At 35.7% G+C, this 24,648-nt stretch overlaps 3 protein-coding genes and 1 pseudogene across 3 annotated transcripts; 3 read left to right on the forward strand and 1 right to left on the reverse strand.

Annotated features, from left to right (window-relative positions):
• The first annotated feature begins 354 nt into the window (after positions 1–354).
• Positions 355–6,695, forward strand: cplx4a (complexin 4a). The gene is made up of 3 exons (XM_048165098.1): positions 355–1,045; positions 2,893–2,980; positions 5,122–6,695. Exons 1-3 carry the CDS (start codon positions 882–884, stop codon positions 5,347–5,349), a joined length of 480 nt encoding a protein of 159 aa, XP_048021055.1. The 5' UTR covers positions 355–881; the 3' UTR covers positions 5,350–6,695.
• Positions 6,696–7,617: 922 nt separating this feature from the next.
• rx3 (retinal homeobox gene 3) lies at positions 7,618–11,958 on the forward strand. The gene is made up of 3 exons (XM_048166309.1): positions 7,618–9,408; positions 9,837–10,063; positions 11,086–11,958. Exons 1-3 carry the CDS (start codon positions 9,174–9,176, stop codon positions 11,518–11,520), a joined length of 897 nt encoding a protein of 298 aa, XP_048022266.1. The 5' UTR covers positions 7,618–9,173; the 3' UTR covers positions 11,521–11,958.
• LOC125253635 lies at positions 10,203–10,312 on the forward strand (annotated as a pseudogene).
• Positions 11,959–18,320: 6,362 nt separating the features above from the next.
• On the reverse strand, positions 18,321–23,712 carry LOC125252819 (gastrin-releasing peptide). Its single transcript, XM_048166405.1, has 3 exons — positions 23,301–23,712; positions 19,383–19,666; positions 18,321–18,637 (listed from the first exon to the last, which is right to left on the reverse strand). The coding sequence occupies exons 1-3, from the start codon at positions 23,434–23,436 to the stop codon at positions 18,587–18,589; spliced, it is 471 nt and encodes a 156-aa protein (XP_048022362.1). The 5' UTR covers positions 23,437–23,712; the 3' UTR covers positions 18,321–18,586.
• Positions 23,713–24,648: the final 936 nt, after the last annotated feature.

The following is a 24,648-nucleotide window of genomic DNA, read 5'->3' on the forward strand; positions in this document are numbered from 1 at the left end:
CATTTGTTAGCTAGTCAGTCTGGAAGATCAGCTCACTCTGCTAAATGAGCTGAACACCATCTTTGCCAGTCTGGAAGACCAGTTTGGTCACTTTGGGAGACCTACTAAACCACCAGAAATCCATGGTCATTGTTTTTTGTTTTCTCTAAGGGTCAGTATTTCATCTCATGTTTAATAACCATTATCTGTTTTTCTTGAATCATCTCAACAGACAAGTATTGAAGAACTGCTGAAACACCTCCTGGTTGTTTGCAAGTAAATATGGTGTATAAATTCGCAGCTCCTTGTCTTCATCTCCACATCCTGTGAAACTGATAAACAGGTTTGTAATCTTGTAACTGTGCTTCTTTGGGCTCAGAAGGTGTATAAATGGAAAATCTGGGATCCAGCTTCATTGGTCAGTCCCTCATTAAGTAATGTGATTAGCAGTCAGTGGGTGGATACAACAAATGTGACGTTAACGGCGGAGGCCAACCTAATCTCCAAAACACACATTTTTTCTAGTTTTCTCTCTGATCGTTGTCTACTACTGATATTTTTCCCCTCTAGTTAGAGCTTATGATTGATAAATGCATTGGGTTCTTTCACTTTTATTGTGTGGAAAAGAGAAAGCACACAGCCATCTGCCTCTCAGAGTAGACGGCCGTATCTTAATCCAGATTATGGCTCCACCATAAACGTTTTTTTTTTCCCCCCCTGTCCGCCATTTGTAGTCAACAGTGTGCCCTTGATAACAGACAGGCAGGTCGGTTAGCCTAGCTCCAATTAGACCACCAACAATCCATCTGAGGGACATCTCTACTGGAAACTAAGGAATTTAACCAAAGGAGTTCAAGGAATCACAACTTGGCGTCAAGCTAGAGACTCCAAAAGGGTACATAATGGCGTTTTTAATCAAAAGTATGGTTGGGAACCCACTGAAGGGAATGGGACTTGGAGGAGGAGAGGAAAAGGCTGAGGAGGAGACCCCCAAGGACCCTGCAGCGGCCGCCGGCATGACTAGAGAAGAATATGAGGAGTACCAGAAACAGCTAGTGGAGGAAAAGTAAGTAAAGTTTGGGCCTCCTGGCCCTATTTTGTGCTTGCATAATGACCTTTGATGACCTTGACAAAGTAAATGGAAAAACTTGCATATGGCATCTTGTACATTGTTTTTAAGTTTGGTTTAATCTTTTTTGGAGATTGTTTGGTTCTTAGTGGGACTAATGCATTGCTAATCCCAATGACACGTACGCTGTTAACAAGTCAGATTTAGATCCTTTAAAGGTGATGATGCATTACAAAAACACTGTTAGTCTGTTCAAATAAAGAGCTGCATTGATGTCCATTGTGCAGCTTAACATGGAACAACAGGAGTCATGATGCAAGCACATAAATATAATCTCCATAGTGATGTATTCATGCTAAGACCTGCACCTTAACTATCTCTGTGTGTAAAAAAGATGATAATGTCGACGATTAAAGACGAACGGACGCCATGTTGGTATCAGAGAGTAAGCATCAGATGCTAGTTGCTAATCAGCCCTAAGAGCAGAGCTTAGTGTGGGTTATCCTAGCCTTGTTGATCTGGATAATGCTATTTTTAGAAACAATCATGGTAGCATTGGAGTAATGAAAGTATTGAAGAATGTTGAACGTCTGCATATTTTAAAACCTTTCCTTCCTTCCTTACTTCCTAGCCTTTTGTTAAAAAGGCATAGTTGATATTTATTTATGGCTATTTCATTGTTGCAGTATAACAGTTTAAGTCTGATTTTATTATCTAAAAAATTTTTTTTTGATGTACTGAAATTCAGTCAGCGCTGTAAAATAGTATTTTCATGATTTGTCATCACAACATTTTTTCTTTTGTCAAATCAACTTCAATAATTAATGTGGTTCAGATAACATAATATTTTGAGTTTCTGTTGATTAAACCAATTGCCTTCATTGTATTAACTAACATTTTTAATTTCAATGAACTCAAAATTTTAAGGCAACCAGGTAACTTACTTTAAGTTAAACCAACAATTCTTTTTCACAGTGTGCTCATAAACAGGGAATGTGATTATTAATACATGGAATGATGGCACTCATTCTGATTATAAAAATCATTAGCGTTTTGGTACCAATCATGGTTGTGTTTTATACGTAAAAAGTACATGCAAACAAAATACATTTTGAAGAAAAAAATTGTTATGTTTTACTAATTTCGTGAAACTCTGATCTAACTACATTATATACACTGCATGTGGTTCTTTATTTGAAATATTTATCTAAAGGCTGTTACCTTTTGTATTGAGACAATAAGCAGATTTTCAAATCATACGGATCAAATTGTACAGAAAATGCATCTGAGGCATGATTGCAACTATTGCCAGTTTAATCCCTAGATTTGATATGATTCATGTTCAAAAGAGATGAGATAACAACTAGCATCAGCAGGCTCACTTAAGTAGAAATATGACAAGGTTAGAAACAGAGGATTCCTACAATAAACATACATGTCTTCTGTGAGATTACATCTAAACATCTTTCAGATCCAACACCCAAAGGATTTTATTATCTAGTTGTTGCTGGTAAACTAGCTTTGCTTCAAGTATAGTCGTCGCACTGCCTGAACAATGCCATAAGCATCCTGAAGCTCTTTATCTTAAATTAAGCTGTGAAGCTAAACCCCAGAGGTCATTTCATTCTACCACAGTGTTCTGTCACGCACAGATTTTAAAACAAACTGTTTGTGCAGTGTATGTTTTCCAGTGATTTATACATGTTTATGGTGGTATGTTTTTTTTAACATGAAAATCACAAGATTAGTATGCACTGTGTTACATAAAATTAAAAAAATAGATGAATACACAGTGTTTTTCTTAGCACGTGATAACGTGTTGTTAAAACATTTCTGATCCACAGAATGGAGCGAGATGCAGATTTCTTACACAAGAAAGCAGAGAGGGCGACTCTGAGGGTTTGTCTACGAGAAAAATACAGACTTCCTAAAGTAAGAGCCACTTTGCCCCATTCCTTCTCATATACAAAAAGAATTAATTTTTAATGAATATATTTCAGGTGACTTTCATAATCATAATTGTAAGATTATTTATATACACTACAACTCAGTTTTAAGATTTCTTTTAATGTTTTTGAAAGAAGTCTGGTATCTGGCATCAGTGTCACATGACCCTTCAGAAATCATTCTAATATGCTGATTTGCTGCTCAAGAAACATTTCTTCTCATATCAATGTTGAAAACAGTTGTGCTGCTTCATATTTTTGTGAAAATTGTGATAATTTTGAATAGAAAGTTCAAACAAGCAGCATTTATTTTGAAAAAATAATTATTTTGTAACATTATAAATGTCTTTGCTGTCACTTATGATCAATTTAGTGCATCCTTGCTGAAAAAAATGTATTGAATGCTTTCAAATAAATAATAAATAAATAACTGACCCCAAACTTTTGAATTGTATTAAAATGAAAAGTCATTATCACTATGACACTTGCAGTAACAAAGATTTATTAGGTTGAAAATAATTTGTTGAAACCATCTCTAGAATTCCTAAATTTGCATTTGGCTCCCACACACATGCACACAAATGCATTTTCTCCCATATGGATGCTTTGAGTGGCTTTGAGCTCTTGGCACTTACAATAAATAAACTAACCAGATTAAGAGAGTTAACCGAGGTCTGCGCAAGCCTCCAACAATATTGGCTTTCCACAACATCTGTTCGTCTTTGTACAGCTTCATTTTCTCTCTTAAATCTATGTGATATAATAATGCAAAACGGCTATCATGAGTCTATTTGGTGCTCTGCGGTCATTTCATTTTACGTTTTTTGTTGTTGTTGTTGCTGTTGTTTTAGAATATTTTAATGGTACGAAACTTAAAGGTTTTGGTACTTGCTATGTGAACACAACAAAAAGAAAAGGTTAAATAGTCTTACTTGTACTCGTGGTCAAAAATGACCGCATTGGAAATGAATGGGAAACTAATTTAATCTAGTGGAAACTATTGGTACTGCACCCAAACAAAATCTTACTATAAGCTAATTTTTGGAGATATCAACCTCAAGTTTCGAACACAACTTGTTTAGATTTATGGCTTTGATTTTCTTGCAGTTTTACAGTAAAACATGTTTTGGAAAATATATATTTCATATAATAGTATTTTTGTGCATTTTTCATATCACTAAACATAAACTTCTTTATCCCCTTTTTAACTTTTATACACATTAGCAATAGTCTGCCAAGTGTCGTCTTTAAAATGAGACCAAACTTAAGTCTGTGCTCCAAAGCATTCAAGATTCATGACAGTTTAATGGGATGGTTCACCCAAAAATGAAAATTCTGTCATCATTTACTCACCCTCAAGTTGTTCCAAACCTGTATAAATTTCTTTGTTCTGCTGAAAACAGAGGAAGATATCTGGAAGAATGTTTGTAACCCGGCATGTCTCGCCCCCATTGACTATCATAGTAGGAAAAAAAAAATACTATAGTCAATGGGGGTGAGATCTGCTTGGTTACAAACATTCAAAACTACAAAACTTAAAATATAATTTCATACCATAAAATCCCCTAAAAATACAAAATATTAAATAAAAAACATAGCAAAAAAAAAAGACAAAAAAAAAAAAAAAAAAAAAAAAAAAAAAAAAAAAAAAAAAAAAAAAAAAAATATATATATATATATATATATATATTTTTTTTTTTTTTTTTTTTTTTTTTTTTGACTGCCATGCAAGGAGCACCATATGGTTAAAAATAACAACATATGTGGTTCCATAAAGAACCTTTAACATCCAAGGAACCTTTCCATTGCACAAAATGTTCGTCACACTAATGAAAAAAATGTTTTTTTTTTTATAAATTGTCCACTGAAAGGTTCTTCTATGGCACAAAAACTGTTCTTCTATGGCATTGATGTGAAAACCCCCTTTTGGAACCTTTATTTTTTTTAAGATTGTATTAGAATGATGATTGCGTATAACAGACAAATCTCAAAATTCATTGGTTGAGCCAATAAGATTGGTCGAGGTGTTAAAAAAAACTGTTCCACATTGTTTATTTTTTCATTTTTGAACACTGATGTGCCTATATTGTCTCCCCATTTGACTCCTTGTGTGGGTTTGTCCCTCAGAGTGAGCAGGACGAGAACATGCTCCAGATGGCAGGAGATGACGTGGACGTTCCCGAGGAGCTGCTGAAGATGGTGGATGAGGACGCCACAGAGGAGGAGGAGAAGGACTCCATCCTGGGGCAGATGCAGAACTTACAGAACATGGACATGGATCAGTTAAAAGAGAAAGCCAGCGCTACACTGACAGAGATGAAGTCCAAGGCTGAGGAGAAGTGTTCTGTCATGTAGTGATTTAGCAAATTTCTTCAAACCAGGGCTGCGTTTCCCAAAAGCCTTGTAATCCTAAATAGACTGTAGAACCGTTGCCACAGATGGTCTCTGCAATCAATGATGCTTTTGAGAAACCCAGCCTGGGTCGCATTTAGAAAAAAATAAACAAAAATTTCTTAATTTTCCCTCTGCATTGATTGATTGATTGCTGTTTGGTTGAAGTTTCGGTGACACTTTACAATGTTTAATTTGTTAACAACATTCGTTAACATCAACTGGCAATGAAATTGCTTCTCCTGTTCTATAATCATTGCTTTGTACCAATGTTAGTTTTTGCTAGTCTTATGTAACTTTACTACTTTGAGTTTGATGAACTTAAACCATTTAAGGCAATCGGTTTCCTCAAACCATTTAAGTAGCTATAGTTGTTAAGACTTAGATTTGTTACGTCAATTCAAACTGAATGAGTGGAATGAACTTAAAATCTTTAAACTGAGTTTACTCTATTGATTGACTAAACCAACACTAAAATATAAGTGAATTTAACTTAATGTATATGAGTTTACAATACTCATACTTATTGGTTTTAAAACTTAAATGGTTTATGGCAGATTCCTCAGATGGTTTGAGTTACCTTAACTTATCGGGTTTCTTAGTTAATCTTAATTCCAATATTTACTAATAGGCCTACATTTTTAAAATCAAAAATTGTACTGATTAAATTAGTTAATGCACTGTGAACTAACAATGATGAACTATTGTATTTTTGTTAACTAACATTAACAAATTGTGTAAAATATATATATATATATATATTGCTCATAGTGCAATTTATGTTAACTAATGTTAACAAATGAGAAATATTGTAAAGTGTTACCAAAGTTTCACCCAAGTTTTTAAATCCCAAAGCTGCAACATCTGATTCTAGATCAGCTTTTCGGCTTCTCTGAATATCATTTGCTTGCCCCCAATTTTGCTGACTTTATTTCTTTTGTATGTTTTGTTTGAATAAATGATGTTGTAGTCCGTTTCTTCCTCCTTTTTTTTTTTTTTTTTTTGTGCATATGTTGCAATATTTACCTGTAAATATATCTAACAAAAGTATAATGACTTGAACCAGAGGAGAAGCGGAGAAGCTCTGTTTAATTCCCCCTCCTGCTTTTTTGCACAAGGGTTTGAGATGAATGTGATGCTGTTATTTCTTCTTTTCTTGACAGCTGACCATAGCGTTGACGCATATGATATTGTAACACTCATTAGGATTCATTAGGATTATGTATTAACTTTTTATGTGAGGTAAATAGGCATGTATATGATTGATGTCTAATGTGTAAACGCATGAATAAAACAGACGATTGAAAAACTGTGGGTCTGTTGGGCATTTGTGATCAAAGTAAGTATGTCTTTGAGATTTTCTTGGCTGGAACTATTTTATTTCATGCAAGAAAATAAGCATAATAAAATTTTTAAAAAGGGCCAGATGACTGGAGAAAATAAGTGTTAAATAATTCAAGTTCATGATTATTTAAAAAAGCATGTATTAGGAGTTTAAAAGATTACCTGTTAATAGGATTACAAGTTAAATTCCTTCACTAGACAGTAATCTTGTTTTCACATTATATGACCTCATATTTATTGAGTGGAATATTTGCACTTTAAAAATTGCCTAGTGGGAATTTACAATAAGATAAAGACAAACCAAACCTAACGGGTAATTAAAAAGTTGTGAAGAGAAAAAGGGGTTATACTTTATTTTAAGGTGACATTATGTTGTACTTAATCAAATAAGTACTGAGTACTATTAATTAACTACATGTACTTACTGTAGAGCTACAGTTAGGGTTTGGTTTAGGGTTAGTTACTTGTAATTATACATAATTTACTGTTATTACTAGAGTAAGTACATACAATAACGTGCAACTATGTCACCTTAAAATAAAGTGTTACCCAAAAACGTATTAAAGTAGCCTATTAAAAATGTGTATATTTCCCCTTCCAATATAGGCTAGTCTTATATCATAATTCTCAATGTTTCATTATCTGAATATTTAAAAATAATACTTAATAAAATAATATTTAACACATTCGTTGATATTAAATATATAGTCCTAGTCTTTTTTGAGGAGTTAACACATTTAAAAAAAAGTATTTTGCAGTGTATTTCTGTTTTTCAAGTATGTGTGAGTGTATCTTTGAATAAATCTCGGAATACCAACATTATCTGTTGTAATTAGGGAAAAGCCAAGCAGTTGAAAGGATTTGAGCTGTTTTGGATAGAGGGGGGAAAGTGTGTAATCCCCTCAAACCAGCGTGTGTCCTGCGGATTATCAGACTGCTGTCAATCTTTGTTCGGAGCTAATTACACGTATCCATTCAATATTGAGGAAGTTTGCAAATTCTTCCAATTAACTGCACCTCAATTGTAGGCTAGCTCTCAGGGGTCGCGCGCTTGCTGCTTGAGATCGCGTTTTGTTCATGTAACAAAATCCCCTAATAGCCGAAAAACCACTCCATGCTCGAAGTGTAGGCTTAAAGTAGTTCTTGGTGGTGTTTTATCGTTTTAGACTGGTAATTAGGCGTCTTAAATGTTTCATCACCAAGTTAAATTAGATATGATAATTTATTTGTACCAACAGCTAACCAATTTGCCCATTTTAGGCTATTCTGAGCAGGCATATTCCGTTAGGCCCAATGGATTTCAATATGTTGTCGTTCGCAAACAGACTTTAAATAACGTTTACATTTCCTTCTAGAAATTATATGAACTAGGCTATACTTTGTTGTTTTTGTTACTATTTTATTTTTATAGGTTAGAAGATTATCGCCTTAACAACAATAACAAGACAGACTGCGGAGTTTTAGGCTATTTAGGCCCATTTTGTTTAAATGTCTGAAACTCAGTGTTTCATATAATTTCTTTATTTTTTATTTTGGCTTACTTAGGCTACTTATTTATTGCACAGTGTCTCAGACTTTGATATAACATTTCCGAACAAATTAATTTAAAAAAAAAAATAATAATAATTTCAAGTAGGATATGTAGGCCTACTCTTTCATTTGAAACGTTTTAATGGTAAATATAAAGGGATCGTTTTACGTTGGCCTACGTGGCAAATGTGTCATTTTGTTACATTTTTGTCTTGTAAATCCTTTTCTAAACAGAAACGTTCAATTTACTGTCACCTTAGGAGGGTGTGATAATATGACAGTGATTTCACCATGATAAACTAACTTAAAAGTGTATAAGAAGCTTTTCTGTTTAAAATGTACGTCGTTTATTCATTTATATAATAGTTATAGGTGCACGTGCTTACCACGGAGCGTTTTTGTAAACTGACGTTTTTAATGACATTTTGCGCGTGCAGAGATCTTGTAATTTTGATCTGTTTCGGTCTTAAAGATGTAATCCCAGCCCCAGTTCCTCTCATTTCTACAGGCCATCATGATCAAGACATCTGGAGTGGGAAAAGATTATTTAAGATTTATGTAAGGCGGTTTATAAAGCTGCCATTATGGCCACAAGAATCTCTGGGAGGAGTTAAATGCTCTGCTCAGGGACAATACTACATCCCTCACTCTGGCCAATCTGACGTTTCTTGACGTGTCGAAGGGGATGTCACTCACACAATAGACTCCCGGTCGAGGGGGAACCATATAAGGCCCCTGGGGGCCACTGCATCCTCAGTGTGTGCAGGACCACTACTGGACAAAGTTGCTTCTGCTGGGACAGCCTGGACTATTGGAAGTAGATGTGCTGCTGAGTGTATTGATTAGGAAATATAAAACGGAAAATCCTTAGAAGAGCTTTCCACACTTTGTTTTTTTCCAAATCAAAACGTTCGATGAGGTTTGTTGGATCACAGTCCCAAGACATGGAAGAGCGTCTTTCCCCCTCCGCGCGCTTGGTTCGCAGTCCTGGATCCCAAATGAGGATCCACAGCATTGAATCCATTTTGGGATTTAAAGGAGAGAATATGTTCCACCCGGCGTTTTCCTATGGATCAGGAAAGCCAGTCAAAGACACTGAGCACTTGTTGTCCCCCAAAAAGGACTCTAAGAACTCCAAGAACTTTGAAGGTGAGTAAACAGATGCGCAAAGTTTTTAGGGTTTAAAACTGGCGCTTCTTTCATTTTCAAGTAATTAATAATCTAAATGTACATCTGAGGCACATTTAAATAGGCTATTAATATAAGCTGAAAAGTTTATTGAAAGTTTTAGGCGTGTTAAGATTGTGTTTAAATTGTAAATGAAAAAGACGTTAAAGTTAAAAGAGAAAGAAAGAAAGAAAGAAAGAAAGAAAGAAAGAAAGAAAGAAAGAAAGAAAAACAGAATAAGTTAAATTATTTGAAGAAATGTATAAAAATAATTAAATATATTACAATGTTTAATATACGAATAAATGTTTTTAATGTTCTCGCGTGAAGTTAATTAAAATGCCAGAATTTAATTAAAACATAAACATGTCGCATCTTCTCAAGGAAAACTCTGCATTATTTTTATACAGGTGTCTGTAGATCTGCTGTCATGGTCAGTCCGGATCTACCGGATGCGGATGGTGGTAAATTTTCGGATGATGAAAATCCCAAGAAAAAGCACCGGCGGAACCGGACCACGTTCACCACATTTCAGCTGCACGAGCTCGAGAGGGCGTTTGAGAAGTCGCATTATCCTGACGTGTACAGCAGAGAGGAGCTCGCGCTCAAGGTTAACCTGCCAGAGGTTCGAGTACAGGTGAGCACGTGATGGACTTCAATGATCTGTGTATTTTGAGAATAGGATCGACGCATGTTGGCAATGGGATAACCTTATTTATAGGACTTTGTTAAAAAAAAAAAAAAAAAATCATTTTTCCTTTAAAAAATATATCTGTATCGCTTCTCGGCCTTTTGGCTAAGATCAAGTGTAGTAAAAAATATATTTGTAGCACAAATTTAAGGCAAAAAAAAACATGTTCGTTTAAAATCAACTCGTTGATGTTTTGTAATCAACTAATCAAAAATAAAAGTTCAGCAAATATAGGTAGGCTATATTATTTCTTGTGTAGTCCCAGAGGTCATGTGGCCTTCTTTTTTGATTTGATTAGGATTTTTTTGTTTTGATTTAATAATTTTAGTGACCGATAATTAACCTCTATGGGGAAAAAAGTCCTAAAATGTGTCAAATTTTATGTGGTTTCAAATAATGTTGAGCAAATTATGATTCAACCATAAATAATTGCAAAAAAAGTTTAAATATAAATATCATACAATGTAATCATAAATTATAGAAGCAGATTAATCAATTTTTTGCAAGTGTAGATGTAACCTGCGATTGTTACCTTAAAGAGTTATTTTTACACTGTAAAAAAATATTGTTGGTTTAACTTAAAAAAGTAAGTTACCTGCCTTAAAATTTTGAGTTCATTGAAATTAAAAATACAATTAAGGAGATTGGTTTAATCAACAGAAACACAAGATATTGTTATCAGAACCACATTAAGTTGATTTGGCAAAAGAAAAAAAAGTTGTGATGATAAATCATGAAAATATTTTTTACAGTCTGGTTAACCCATAAAAAGTTTAGTTGGTTTAAACTGATGTTGGTTAAGTGATGTTAAATCATATTTTTTGACTTAAATAAAAGCATTATTTTCAGTGCATTTGAAGGGTTTTTACATATTAAGAGCAGCATCTGAACTTCCCTCACCAATGGGACTTTTCAATATGTCCAACTTTTGCATTATAAACTAAATCCTTTCTTATGTCACATTTCAGGTGTGGTTCCAAAACCGCCGTGCAAAGTGGCGACGTCAAGAGAAACTGGAGGTGAGCTCCATCAAGCTGCAGGAGTCCTCCATGCTGTCCATCCCCAGATCAGGGCCACTGTCTCTGGGTAGCGGTCTGCCGTTGGAGCCCTGGCTTACCGGACCGATCTCTTCCTCCGGCTCTCCGCTGCAGTCCCTACCCAGCTTCATCACCCCTCAGCAGGGAGTACCAGCCAGCTACACCCCTCCACAGTTCCTCAGCTCATCCACGCTCAACCACCCTCTGCCCCATATAGGGGCGGTGTGCCCCCCTCCACCAGCGTATCATTGCTCGGGGTTTATGGATAAATTTTCACTAGAAGAGGCAGACCCACGAAACACAAGTATCGCCTCACTAAGAATGAAAGCTAAGGAACACATCCAGTCTATAGGGAAGACGTGGTAGACTGAGAGTGATGCTGGACTGAGACACTCAGAGACTTTCTTTAACTTTATAAATCAGACTCTGTTTGGTCCTGAAAGTGGTTTTCACACCTGTTTGTGGTTCATAAACCTCCCAGAGTTGTTCATTGTACATTACTGTCTTTTTTGTTTTATTTTTTATCAAGAGTTCAATAAAGTTTGCATATAATTCAACCCTTGTTGGACCAAAAAAAAAAAGCATTTAAAGAGAGAAATAAATGTCAGTCAAATAATGTTTGCATTATAAATGCATGCATTTAATTTCACTGAATCACATTCGTCCGATTCAAAATTCCTTTAAAATGGCAATTCATAGGAATGATTCACTGTTAAGTATTGTACAATGCAAATGGCCACTTTCCACTTTCCATTTTGTTGTATGTTTTCACATTGTAAAGATTAATTTTGTATTTTATAATAAAGACAAACTCATAAAAATATCAAATGCAACATGTCTCTTATAGTTCTTAATGCTTATTCATATTTTTGAGGTTGTTATGCTATATCATACTAAATTTGAGTTCTTAAACTAACTAAAAATATATATTCCATCAATTATGTTTTAATGCATATTTATTAGAAATTAATTTTCATTTCTATCTGATAAACTTTCATTGTTAGGGTATTATATATTCTTTATAATCCCAGACTTTGTTTTTTCTAATTAATTGTTTATTATATAAATTGTTATTTATAATATAAATTATTATTTTTACTTTTCAGTTAATCCGGTTCTTACAGGCTACCAGCAGAAAGTCATCATACATACTGTGAGTTCGCAGAGCGTTGAAGCGGCAGACGCCTCACTGTGGCGTTTCTCCTTGATTCTGCCGCCATCTAGTGGTTGCGTTTGGAACATTCTTCTCCGCCCACACTGTGCGATAATAGACCAATGTCTTTACAATCAGTGCTGGGTAGTAACTCATTACATGTAATCTAGATTACGTAATCAGATTCTAACAATTAAGTACTTGTAATTAGATTGTTACGAGTTAAATTTTTTATTGATTAGCCTACAAACATGAGAGCTATTCTCCGTGGCAGTGAATTATTCATAATTAATTGATACTCCGAACTGTTTTTTATTTTAAAATAGTTTATTTTAATTTTTTAATGATTTAAATACTTAATAGTTTTTCATTAAATTCTCGAACCCCTGCAGTTCCATCACGAATCCCAGTCTGAGAAACCCTGATGTTGTAATATAATATTTAATGCACTTCATGTTGTTGATAACAAAGAATGGAATATAGCCTACCCAGTTAAAAAAAAGAAAAAAGAAAAAAAAGAGTACTATAGTAATTTATAGTAAATACTATAGTGTTTTTGAACCATACTATAGTAAAGTACTTGAATTAATTTGTTGTGGTAATACTATTTCTATTAAAAGTTGCTGAGGTAACAACAACTAGTAATATAGCCTAAATACTGTACTAAGTTTTCTACAACTATAGGGTATATTATACTACAATATACACTACAGTTTACTGTAGTAAAAACTTAAGTATACTACAGTATTTATTACAGTTTATCAGTTATAGTTAATACTAGTATGGTGTAGCATTCATTAAAAAAGTGTTGTAAATACTATAATATATACAGTATACTACAATTTACTATAGTATGGTTCAAAAACACTATATTATTTACTATAAATGACTATAGTATTTTTTCACCTGGGATAATTTATATTTTCTCTCTTTGTATTTTTTTATCAACATTGTACAAGATTATCCTATTCAAATCAATGTGATAAATAAGTTAGTCAAAAGTAATCCAAAAGTAGTCAGATCACCCTAAATGTGTAATGTAATGGATTACGTTACTAATTACAATTTTTGTCATGTAATTTGGAATCAGTAACTGACTACAATGTAAGGAATAATTGACGACGGGCTGTTGAATTCTTAGAAAATAATGCACATGACGCGAAGCAGACTTACTAAGAATTTCTAAGAATTCAACGGCCCTGAGTCAATTATTCCGATTATACTACGGTTACCACACCTCAAGACACTGTTCCGATGTTGTATTTCAAGACATTTGTCAGGTTTTTGTCCTAAAAACACTATTGTGTGGGACTAATTTCTTACGCATCTCATCCCAAGCCTCCGTTACTAATTCCAAAACATCATTTCAGAACTAGTGACGGAGGCTTGAGCCTTGATAGCAGACTAGTTGATACAGTTATTAATGTAGTTTTTAGAAATAGAGAGAGAGAGAGAGAGAGAGAGAGAGAGAGAGTGAGTAAGCAAGTGAATCAACCTACCTGAGTCTGTGCCTCTCTCACGGCAGCAGTGTCTCTACTAATAGCGAAACCAGTGGCGGCTGGCCAATAGAGGGCGCTAGGGCGCCGCCCTCCCTGAACCACACACGCAAAATTATAATCATATAAATTATTTAAATGTATATTTGTATGATGTAATATATTAGAAAATCATCTGTGGAAAATATTTTTTTTTCACAATCACCATATGTCCTCTCTGTGTGCACCACTCAATTTCAGCTGAGGGGCAATCGAGAAATCGCCCAAAGGAGGTGGGTCTTTGTAGAATTTAGTCAAATGCCTATTCAATATATAAATATATTCAAGATGTGACATAAAATTTAGCCAATCAGCGTCCTCAATTCTTATCCGCAATGGGCGATTTTTTTGTCGCCCCCATACTGCTCAAATGAGGGCTTGGCCAGTAGTGGCGCGATTTTTAATTAATGTTATGTGACAATGGCGGACTCATGACTTTCACAGACATATTCTCCATCTATAAAAGTTAGAAAGTCGAGAAAATATTTCCATTTTGCAGTCAGGCGTGGACGAGCCTTCAGCAAGCACAAACTTCCGTGAACGAGCGCCGCCGCGCGCCGAACAGACGGAGTTCAATCTGAGTAAAATACATTTTGCTCAAAATATTTGTTGACGAACATAATTATGTAGAATTTCGAACCTACAACTAAGTGTATTTGTACGATAGCAGTAACTGTGTAAAGTGACTATTGTAGGGTAATCAAAATAATAATAATTATTAGTCTGTTCTTTTGTTTTTATTTATTTTCATTTTTAGTTTATTGTATTTAATTTCTGCTTCAAAAAACATTTTGTTTTTAGATTGTAAAGGTACAATTTTAGAATGTAGCCTAGGCCTAATGTGATTTGACCCCTTTTTTTGCACTAATTTATAGCATATACTACACAATTACATTCATGTTTGTTTTTATAGCCTTCAATATGAACATTGTTTCTAGGACAATATTGGGCAGGATCTTAAATAAAATTGTTTTTTTTTAATTAAATACAGATTTATTTATTTATTTAGATCTCAGCCCTATGGCATGCTTTAAATACTGAATTTTCCATGTTTTAGATAGATACATTATTATATCACTTGTTAAATGGTTATTTAACAATTAGCCTATTCATTCCTGCATTTCTAAATTGTTTTTTTTTTTTTTTTTTGTGCCCCCCCAAATATTTTTTGCACCAGCCGCCACTGAGCGAAACTAAGTTTATCTACCTCAAGAACCACAGAGTTATTACCTCGCTGGTGAGTCATGTATCTTTTAAGTTGCTAAACTATTTTACTGATTAATTCATCAGAACAGCGCTGACAAAACGTTTCTGTGCGAGTGCGAGTGTGTGTCTGTACTGTAGCCTATGTGTGTAAGTTTGAAAGAGAGAGAGAGCGGGAGAGAGTATGCACTTTCAGGACACAATAAAACCTAGTTTGTGGCAAAAAACATGACAATAATTTGTCATTTTCATCCTAATATTAACTATATTTTTTTTGCTTGATCGGTGTCATTGTGGGTTTTGGTTCTTTTGCGGTTGTAGCTGTAAGGACCTACTGAGATAACTGAAAACATTTGGCGAAGTGATATGGAACTGCAAAGCGGTCAAGACCTGGAACTACTTTAGCCGTGCCTTTCCTTGAAAATTATTGCACACCTTAGAACGCTGGTCAACCAATCAGATTCAAGCATTCAACAGCCCCGTAGTATAATTGTAACCCAATCTATATTTTAATATTTTTAAATTTGTGGTGAATTTTAGGTTGTGTTCTAGAAATAGTTTCCTGCTTTCACTCACCTTTTTATTTTTATTATAATCAGGAGTTATTATAAATCAGGGGTTTTAAACTTTTTCATTTTTCAAAGCGAAAACAAACAAAAAACAAATACAATGATCTCTTGTGCCTGCTTCTTTACTAAAATATAATGGCAGCTTGCTCTCTCTCTCTCTCTCTCTCTCTCTATATATATATATATATATATATATATATATTCAAATTAATCATGGTACTATACAGTATATATATATATATATATATATATATATATATATATATATATATATATATATATATATATATATACAGTGGGTACGGAAAGTATTCAGACCCCCTTAAATTTTTCACTCTTTGTTATATTGCAGCCATTTGCTAAAATCATTTAAGTTCATTTTTTTCCTCATTAATGTACACACAGCACCCCATATTGACAGAAAAACACAGAATTGTTGACATTTTTGCAGATTTATTAAAAAAGAAAAACTGAAATATCACATGGTCCTAAGTATTCAGACCCTTTGCTGTGACACTGATATATTTAACTCAGGTGCTGTCCATTTCTTCTGATCATCCTTGAGATGGTTCTACACCTTCATTTGAGTCCAGCTGTGTTTGATTATACTGATTGGACTTGATTAGGAAAGCCACACACCTGTCCATATAAGACCTTACAGCTCACAGTGCATGTCAGAGCAAATGAGAATCATGAGGTCAAAGGAACTGCCTGAAGAGCTCAGAGACAGAATTGTGGCAAGGCACAGATCTGGCCAAGGTTACAAAAAAATTTCTGCTGCACTTAAGGTTCCTAAGAGCACAGTGGCCTCCATAATCCTTAAATGGAAGACGTTTGGGATGACCAGAACCCTTCCTAGAGCTGGCCGTCCAGCCAAACTGAGCTATCGGGGGAGAGGAGCCTTGGTGAGAGAAGTAAAGAAGAACCCAAAGATCACTGTGGCTGAGCTCCAGAGATGCAGTCGGGAGATGGGAGAAAGTTGTAGAAAGTCAACCATCACTGCAGCCCTCCACCAGTCGGGGCTTTATGGCAGAGTGGCCCGACGGAAGCCTCTCCTCAGTGCAAGACACATGAAAGTTTGCTAAAAAACACCTGAAGGACTCCAAGATGGTGAAAAATAAGATTCTCTGGTCTGATGAGACCAAGATAGAACTTTTTGGCCTTAATTCTAAGCGGTGTGTGTGGAGAAAACCAGGCACTGCTCATCACCTGTCCAATACAGCCCCAACAGTGAAGCATGGTGGTGGCAGCATCATGCTGTGGGGGTGTTTTTCAGCTGCAGGGACAGGACGACTGGTTGCAATCAAGGGATGAATGCGGCCAAGTACAGGGATATCCTGGACGAAAACCTTCTCCAGAGTGCTCAGGACCTCAGACTGGGCCGAAGGTTTACCTTCCAACAAGACAATGACCCTAAGCACACAGCTAAAATAACGAAGGAGTGGCTTCACAACAACTCCGTGACTGTTCTTGAATGACCCAGCCAGAGCCCTGACTTAAACCCAATTGAGCATCTCTGGAGAGACCTAAAAATGGCTGTCCACCAACGTTTACCATCCAACCTGACAGAACTGGAGAGGATCTGCAAGGAGGAATGGCAGAGGATCCCCAAATCCAGGTGTGAAAAACTTGTTGCATCTTTCCCAAAAAGACTGTATTAGATCAAAGGGTGCTTCTACTAAATACTGAGCAAAGGGTCTGAATACTTAGGACCATGTGATATTTCAGTTTTTCTTTTTTAATAAATCTGCAAAAATGTCAACAATTCTGTGTTTTTCTGTCAATATGGGGTGCTGTGTGTACATTAATGAGGAAAAAAAATGAACTTAAATGATTTTAGCAAATGGCTGCAATATAACAAAGAGTGGAAAATTTAAGGGGGTCTGAATACTTTCCGTACCCACTGTATGTATATATATATATATATATATATATATATATATTATTTTTTATATTTTATTTTATTTTTTTACACACTAAGATGCGCAAACCTTTAAAATAAAATAGAAATCTCTCGTACATATAGATACATATCATCAGCTAGCTAAATTTCACAAATTTCATATAGTTGTTTGCATTACCAGTTAAGATCATTCAAGACACCCGTACCAAACTCATCTGCATGAACACACATCACGACTATCACCAGATCTGACATTTGGCATTTTTGCAATAACGTTATCAATGATGCAATTAGATTCAGATTGATCGAGGTCACAGGTATGCTGAATTTCTATTAGTGGTCGTTCATATGTGACAAATGAGAAAAGCACAAATCAGAGTGAAGTAGATGAACTTAACCAAATGAAAGTGGCTCCAATTGACATTTTTCATTGTTAGAAACAGTAATTAGAGCCATTATTGTGCACAGACAGCTGAGAGCAGCTAGACAGCTAGACCATCAACAATTTCCTGCCGGTTGTCACAGACAATGCAAAGGTTGTGATTTAGTTATTCAGATGGTCATTAGCGTGCAGTGAAGAGCTTTCCTGTCACCTGCCCTCCTCTGTTAAGTGACTGCTTGACTAATAGGCGGTTTATGGCCAGCCACCTCTAGAGATCAATCATAACCAGTAATACATTTTACTCTTCTACAACACAGACTAAAAGCAAGAAATTCATTTGTTAATGTTAATAGCCTTTTCTAAATACAGCCAAGACATTTCAAATGCAAGAGAGCACACTGTCATTTTTATAAACCGCAAATAGCCCAACAAGATAAAGTTTATTAAATATTAGTCAGTTGAACTATGACTACAATGCTTACTATGGTGTCAGTTACCAAGATGATGAATTCATTTATAAAACAATAGCATAAAATATACAGAATAATGACACTCAGTTTTATGTGTATTTCATTGAGATAGTGACATACAAAAATATAACATGCTTATTTATATGTTGTTTAATAAAGAGATTTGTATTCGACAGAGCAAGTTGACAAGTGAACTTCAAACCACAGTCTTTCATCCTCAGCTTTCGTTGTCATCCTGCATTCTTAAAGCCTTTAACAAGTCAGCAATCTGCATGTGAAATATATAAAAAAGAAACATTCTTGTATTAGAAAAAAAGGTCTTCAACAGTATAATTAGATTACTGTACTAATTACTCTCTCGAAAAAGTACTACTTATTACTAATTAATATATATCAACCTTAACCAGTTGAACAATACAAGGATACATGAAACTGATCTTTTAATTTGTTCAAAGAAATAATATAAAAATGCATAAATTATTCTTGAAATGACCAACGTATTTAAAGGGAGAAGGTTATATTAAAGACATAGATGTTAAATGTTGATGTTAAATACACTATTTCTCTATAGTCTATACAGTTTTTAATGCAATTACATCAGAAGTAACTGTAATTAAATTACAGAAAAAAATAAGAGTAATCCCTTTATTTTTTAATGAAAAAATAATTAAATTACAGTAATTAAATACTTAGTAATGCATTAAACCCAACACTGATCATCATTATTTTGTCAAATAAAAACTGTAACCTGTTAACTGTCAGTGTCTTGGTAGCGGGACTTTTTATTGCCTTTTTTCCCTATCACAAATTTTACTAATCATCATAAATTTATAATTTGAAAGCTTAAACACTTGATATTCATCCTGTGAAAACCATTTCTATGCTTGACAGTTAACAGGTTAATTGCTCAACAATAATAAATGTTTTATTTCTGTTCATTATATACACTGCACATTTTGCACACATTCATGCATTTGCATTATATCTTAAGAATTTACTTCCTATGTTCTCACCAGTTTGACTTGTCTGCCTCTCTCGTGATCTTCCTCCCACTGACGTCTATTTGTCAGCATGCGCTGGAGCAGTTTAGAAGCACTGATCTCCTCTGCGTCCTCCTGCTCCTGCATGCTCTCTGCTTCTGTCCGTCCTCTCATGAGCGCATACAGGAGTGGCGGCAGGAGATGTTTGTTGAATCTTTCCAGCTGCAGATCTGAGGTCGTCATAAAAGTCTCGTCATCACCTTCCGATTCCTCTGGTCTGACCTGCTCATCTGTGCTTTTCTTGCCCATTAAGTGCCCTAAAACAATTATTGGTCATTATAGACTGATTGTTGCTCTGATTTTAAAGGGATAGTTCACCCAAAAATGAAAATTTGATGTTTATCTGCTTAACCCTAGCGCATCCAAGATGTAGATGACTTTGTTTCTTCAGTAGAACACAAATTATGATTTTTAACTCCAACTGTTGCGGTCTGTCAGTCGTATAATGTGTGTCAATGGGAACTTCATCTATAAGAATAAATAAAACTTACATAGACAAATCCAAATTAAACCCTGCGGCTTGTGACGACACACTGAAGTCCTAAGACACGAAACGATCGGTTTGTGCAAGAAACCGAACAGCATTTATATTGTTTTTTACCTCTAAAACACCACTATGTCCAACTGCGTTCAGTTGCTCTGACAACGGAAGTGATGTCTCGCGCTTATACTTTAATAAGTGTGAGACATCACATCTGTTGTCAGAGCGTGATCAGACCTCACTAACCGAGTGCTGAACGCAGTTGGACATAGTGGTGTTTTAGAGGTAAAAAACAATATAAATACTGTTTGGTTTCTCACACAAACCGATCGTTTCGTGTCTTAGGACATCAATGTGTCGTCACGAGCTGCAGGGTTTAATTTGGATTTGTCTGTGCATGTTTTTTTGACTCTTATAGATGGAGTTCCCATTGACACGCATTATACGACTGACAGACCGCAACAGTTGGAGTTAAAAATCATCATTTGTGTTCTACTGAAGAAACAAAGTCAACTACATCTTGGATGCGCTGGGGATAAGCAGATAAACATCAAATTTTCATTTTTGGGTGAACTATCCCTTTAAGTAAAATTCATGATTTTAATATAATATGACTGAACACATACCAAATTCACACTATATAGATTTCATGTGGTTGCAAAGTGTGACTAGTCCTACTCGCACCTGCTCCAAGCAGGATTCAAACCAGTGTGGGAGGTGCACGCGCTAACAAGGACAATAAAATCCACAGCCTCTAGTGTCAGTTACTCTTGAGGCGAGAAGATTGAGGTTTACTTGCACAGCTTTTTTACTAGCTGGCCTCTGTTACACTCACCCCGATAAAACTCTCTCCCCTCCGGGTCACGGCACCAATGTGACTGGTCCTGTTCGCACCACTCAGAGCGGGATTCGAACCAGTGTCACTCTCAAAGGAGGCGGGTGCACTAACAAGGATGCTAAAGACCACAGCTTCCAGTCTCAGTCACTAGTGTGCCTCGAGGCCAAGAGAGTGAGGTCTACCTGCACAGCTCTTTCACTAGCTGGTCTCCATTACACTCACCCTCGTAAAACTCTCTCCCATCTGGGTCACGGCACCGATGTGACAACTTGCACTGCTCCAAGCGGTATTCGAACGAGAGTCACCATTATAGGAGCTGGGCACACTAACAAGGACGCTAAAGACAGCAGCCTCCAGTATCAGTCACTAGCTGGCCTCCATTACACTCACTCCCCTAAACCTCACTCCTCTCTGGGTCATGGCACCAATGTGACTGGTCCTACTCACAACGGGATTCAAACAAGAGTCACCATCATAGGAGGCGGGTGCACTAACAAGGACACTGAAGACCGCAGCCTCCAAGTCAGTCAGATTGAGGTTTACCTGCACAGATCTTTACTAGCTGGCCTCAGTTACACTCACCCCTAAACCTCACTCCCATCTGGGTCACGGCACCAATGTGACTGGTCCTGTTCGCACCACTCAGAGCGGGATTCGAACCAGTGTCACTCTCAAAGGAGGCGGGTGCACTAACAAGGATGCTAAAGACCACAGCTTCCAGTGTCAGTCACTAGTGTGCCTCGAGGCCAAGAGAGTGAGGTCTACCTGCACAGCTCTTTCACTAGCTGGTCTCCATTACACTCACCCTCGTAAAGCTCTCTCCCATCTGGGTCACGGCACCAATGTGACAACTTGCACTGCTCCGAGCGGTATTCGAACGAGAGTCACCATTATAGGAGGCGGGTGCACTAACAAGGACGCTAAAGACAGCAGCCTCCAGTATCAGTCACTAGCTGGCCTCCATTACACTCACTCCCCTAAACCTCACTCCTATCTGGGTCACGGCACCAATGTAACTAGTCCTACTCACAACGGGATTCGAACAAGAGTCACCATCATAGGAGGCGGGTGCACTAACAAGGACACTGAAGACCGCAGCCTCCAAGTCAGTCAGATTGAGGTTTACCTGCACAGATCTTTACTAGCTGGCCTCAGTTACACTCACCCCTAAACCTCACTCCCATCTGGGTCACGGCACCAATGTGACTCGCACCGCTCCAAATGGGATTCGAACCACAGTCACCGTCATAGGAGGCGAGCGTGCCTCCAGTGTCAGTCAGACTAAGGTTTACCTGTACAGCTCTTTACTAGCTGCCTCCATTACACAAGCAAAAATAACAATGCAGTTGATGTATATCTTGAAAACTCAAATATTGAATGTAGTCTGGTATTAATGTGCAAACAAAATGTGAGCCAAAATAATCCATAATTCCAAGATAGACTTTATGAGGAAATGTTGAATTCAACACAAGTTCAATAGAACAGAATAAACCTCAATAGAACACTATAAAAAAAAATTATATTTCTAAAATTTCTATTTGTAAAAAAAAATTCTATTTTACAGACAATCCTTATTTATACATTTCTATAAAATTATAGCATATGCTTGGTAGCAAATAAATCAACAACATATGTAAAATTGAACATTGTTTATTTATTGTAAACATTCTTAAAAAATGTATTGTAAAGACAAAATATGACAAATTATACTATGTGTAAAACAATTTAAAAAAGGATAAATTCAGACTCAAAATCAGAATCAAAATAACGTATCATATTTTACCTGATTATCTCTTTATTTTTAAACAGATTAATCTCACAAACATACAAAAAGTCAGTTGCACACCTCCTATTTTCATCCAATGAAGATACGGCTGTTAGTCTGCTCATTACACCACATGCGTCCACTATCCCTCATCAGTCTCAAAGCTTAAGTGACACTTGAGTATTTTGCAATCACTCCAAATATACATATCTAATAAATGTACTCAATAAACTACCACTGATACGTTTAATCAAGTGATTTATATTATTATTGCCTATAGTGTTATTGATTTAATTTACTTTCTTCCATTGTTTAATGGTTGCAGCTCCTTAGGTTCAGCAACAAATCTATTTTTATCCAGAACCATTTTTGCATATATGATTCTTTGGACATCAAAAGTTCTACACATTATAGGTCCTTTATATCAGCATATTTGTTTCTAAACTTAATTGCTTCTTTTAATTTAAGGTATATGCACATAGCCTACTACTTTAAATTTGATAAATTTATAATATGTAGAAAAATACATTTAATTTGTCAACAAGTACTGTTGTTGCACATATGACACATACAACTTTGACTTTAATTGTCAACATTCAGTATTTAAGCACATATCAGTGATATAGTTTCTGTAAATGCAGAGTAGCTTCTTGGATTTTAAAAACATGCAGGATAACTGCTGAAAATGTAATATCAATTTAAATACAATTACTCGGCTCCAAAAACAAAATACACACACATACAGTATCGCCCAAATTCTATTCTTGTTTTTGGTTTTGGAAAATTAAAAATATGATTTTCACTCACCAACAGCCCAGTGATTTCCGCGTGGATAAACTTTTCCAATTGGTTGTGCGTCTGATGCATACACATCACAGAGCACAACAACCAGAATCATGGATACGACTAATCTGTATCTCCACACGAGGCACATAACGCCCATATAAGACTGACGTCCCTTCACCTTCCTTGATCAGTACTCCTGTAATTGCTCGTTCACTTATTGCTTGTAGAGGCCCCTGTAATGGTGCGTTTGGATAATCAGTTCATTTATATAGCTACTCCCGTGACGACGACCACTTAAAAAGTGAAAGAAAATGACGCGATAATTTCGTGCGCTATAGAGAGAAATTGTTGTGTCAATGTCTGGATGATTCGCGTAGGGTGTTACGCTGAAAGTTTAATGCCCCCTCCCAGGGGTTCTGCGTCAGTATCTTGGTGGGTTAGGCTACTTGATATAAAAAAACAGAATGTCATGTTGAGCTAACCTGTCATTATCTCAGCCACGGGCTATTATGCTCCCCAAGACAGATTCAATGTGAAGTGTCATCAGTATTTCATTAGATGCGGGGTAAAAATAACTTGTAAATGGCTCCTTATTGTTTTCTCGTGCAATAGAGTCCCATTGCTTTATGTCATAGAAAAATGGGGATAGAAAAAAACAGTAACTTAACTGGTCTCCCAGTCTGACCTGCTAAATAGTGCCCAAAACCCCTGTAAAAACCAGCCAACAGACCAGTTAAGGCCTTTTTTTTTTTAATGAATAATGAAGTTCCTTGTAATGGACACTGCAGCCTAAAACTGTCAACAGATCTCCAGTTACAAATCTATTTATAATACAAATTAATTTAAGACATTATAGGCAATACATAAAAACACTGTTTGGTTCTGCAAAAAGATGAAAGATCTACGTATTATTTTTCTTCATCGTCATCATCTTTTTCTTCTTGCATGTGTGTGTGTGGTCCTGGTAAACCCTATTTTATGGCGACCCTAGATAGTAATATCAGAGATTTTTGACCTTGTGGGGACATTTTTTGGTCCCCATGAGGAAAACAGCTTTTAAATCATAACTGATGTTTTTTGTAAATGTAAAAATGCAGAAAATGTTCTGTGAGAGTTGTGTTTAGGGGATAGAATATACAGTTTGCACAGTATAAAAATCATTATGTTTACAGAATGTCTCTATATAAAACATGAAAACCTAATGTGTATGTTTATAATTTTTTAACAATTAAGAAATAGAGAGTTCGTATATTGCAGACAGTTACTGTAAAAAAAATGCATTATTGTGGATGAGGTGAAAGCACCTAATAGCTTAAATACCGCAGAGAAGAAGGTACATACAACTCTGTCCATCAAGTTGGGAGAAGAA

This window comes from Megalobrama amblycephala, linkage group LG18 (assembly GCF_018812025.1).
Source record: "Megalobrama amblycephala isolate DHTTF-2021 linkage group LG18, ASM1881202v1, whole genome shotgun sequence".
Taxonomy (NCBI): Eukaryota; Metazoa; Chordata; class Actinopteri; order Cypriniformes; family Xenocyprididae; genus Megalobrama; species Megalobrama amblycephala.

What these genes read in the sequence shown, in the direction of transcription:
- cplx4a (XM_048165098.1), top strand. Translation starts at nt 882, where the DNA reads ATGGCGTTTTTAATCAAAAGTATGGTTGGGAACCCACTGAAGGGAATG. An exon ending in AAACAGCTAGTGGAGGAAAA is followed by an intron (nt 1,046 to 2,892) that starts GTAAGTAAAGTT and finishes TCTGATCCACAG; the next exon opens with AATGGAGCGAGATGCAGATT. An exon ending in AAAAATACAGACTTCCTAAA is followed by an intron (nt 2,981 to 5,121) that starts GTAAGAGCCACT and finishes TTTGTCCCTCAG; the next exon opens with AGTGAGCAGGACGAGAACAT.
- rx3 (XM_048166309.1), top strand. Translation starts at nt 9,174, where the DNA reads ATGAGGTTTGTTGGATCACAGTCCCAAGACATGGAAGAGCGTCTTTCC. An exon ending in GAACTCCAAGAACTTTGAAG is followed by an intron (nt 9,409 to 9,836) that starts GTGAGTAAACAG and finishes ATTTTTATACAG; the next exon opens with GTGTCTGTAGATCTGCTGTC. An exon ending in TGCCAGAGGTTCGAGTACAG is followed by an intron (nt 10,064 to 11,085) that starts GTGAGCACGTGA and finishes GTCACATTTCAG; the next exon opens with GTGTGGTTCCAAAACCGCCG.
- LOC125252819 (XM_048166405.1), bottom strand. Translation starts at nt 23,436, where the DNA reads ATGGGCGTTATGTGCCTCGTGTGGAGATACAGATTAGTCGTATCCATG. An exon ending in CGGAAATCACTGGGCTGTTG is followed by an intron (nt 19,667 to 23,300) that starts GTGAGTGAAAAT and finishes TAATTGTTTTAG; the next exon opens with GGCACTTAATGGGCAAGAAA. An exon ending in GAGGCAGACAAGTCAAACTG is followed by an intron (nt 18,638 to 19,382) that starts GTGAGAACATAG and finishes TTTCACATGCAG; the next exon opens with ATTGCTGACTTGTTAAAGGC.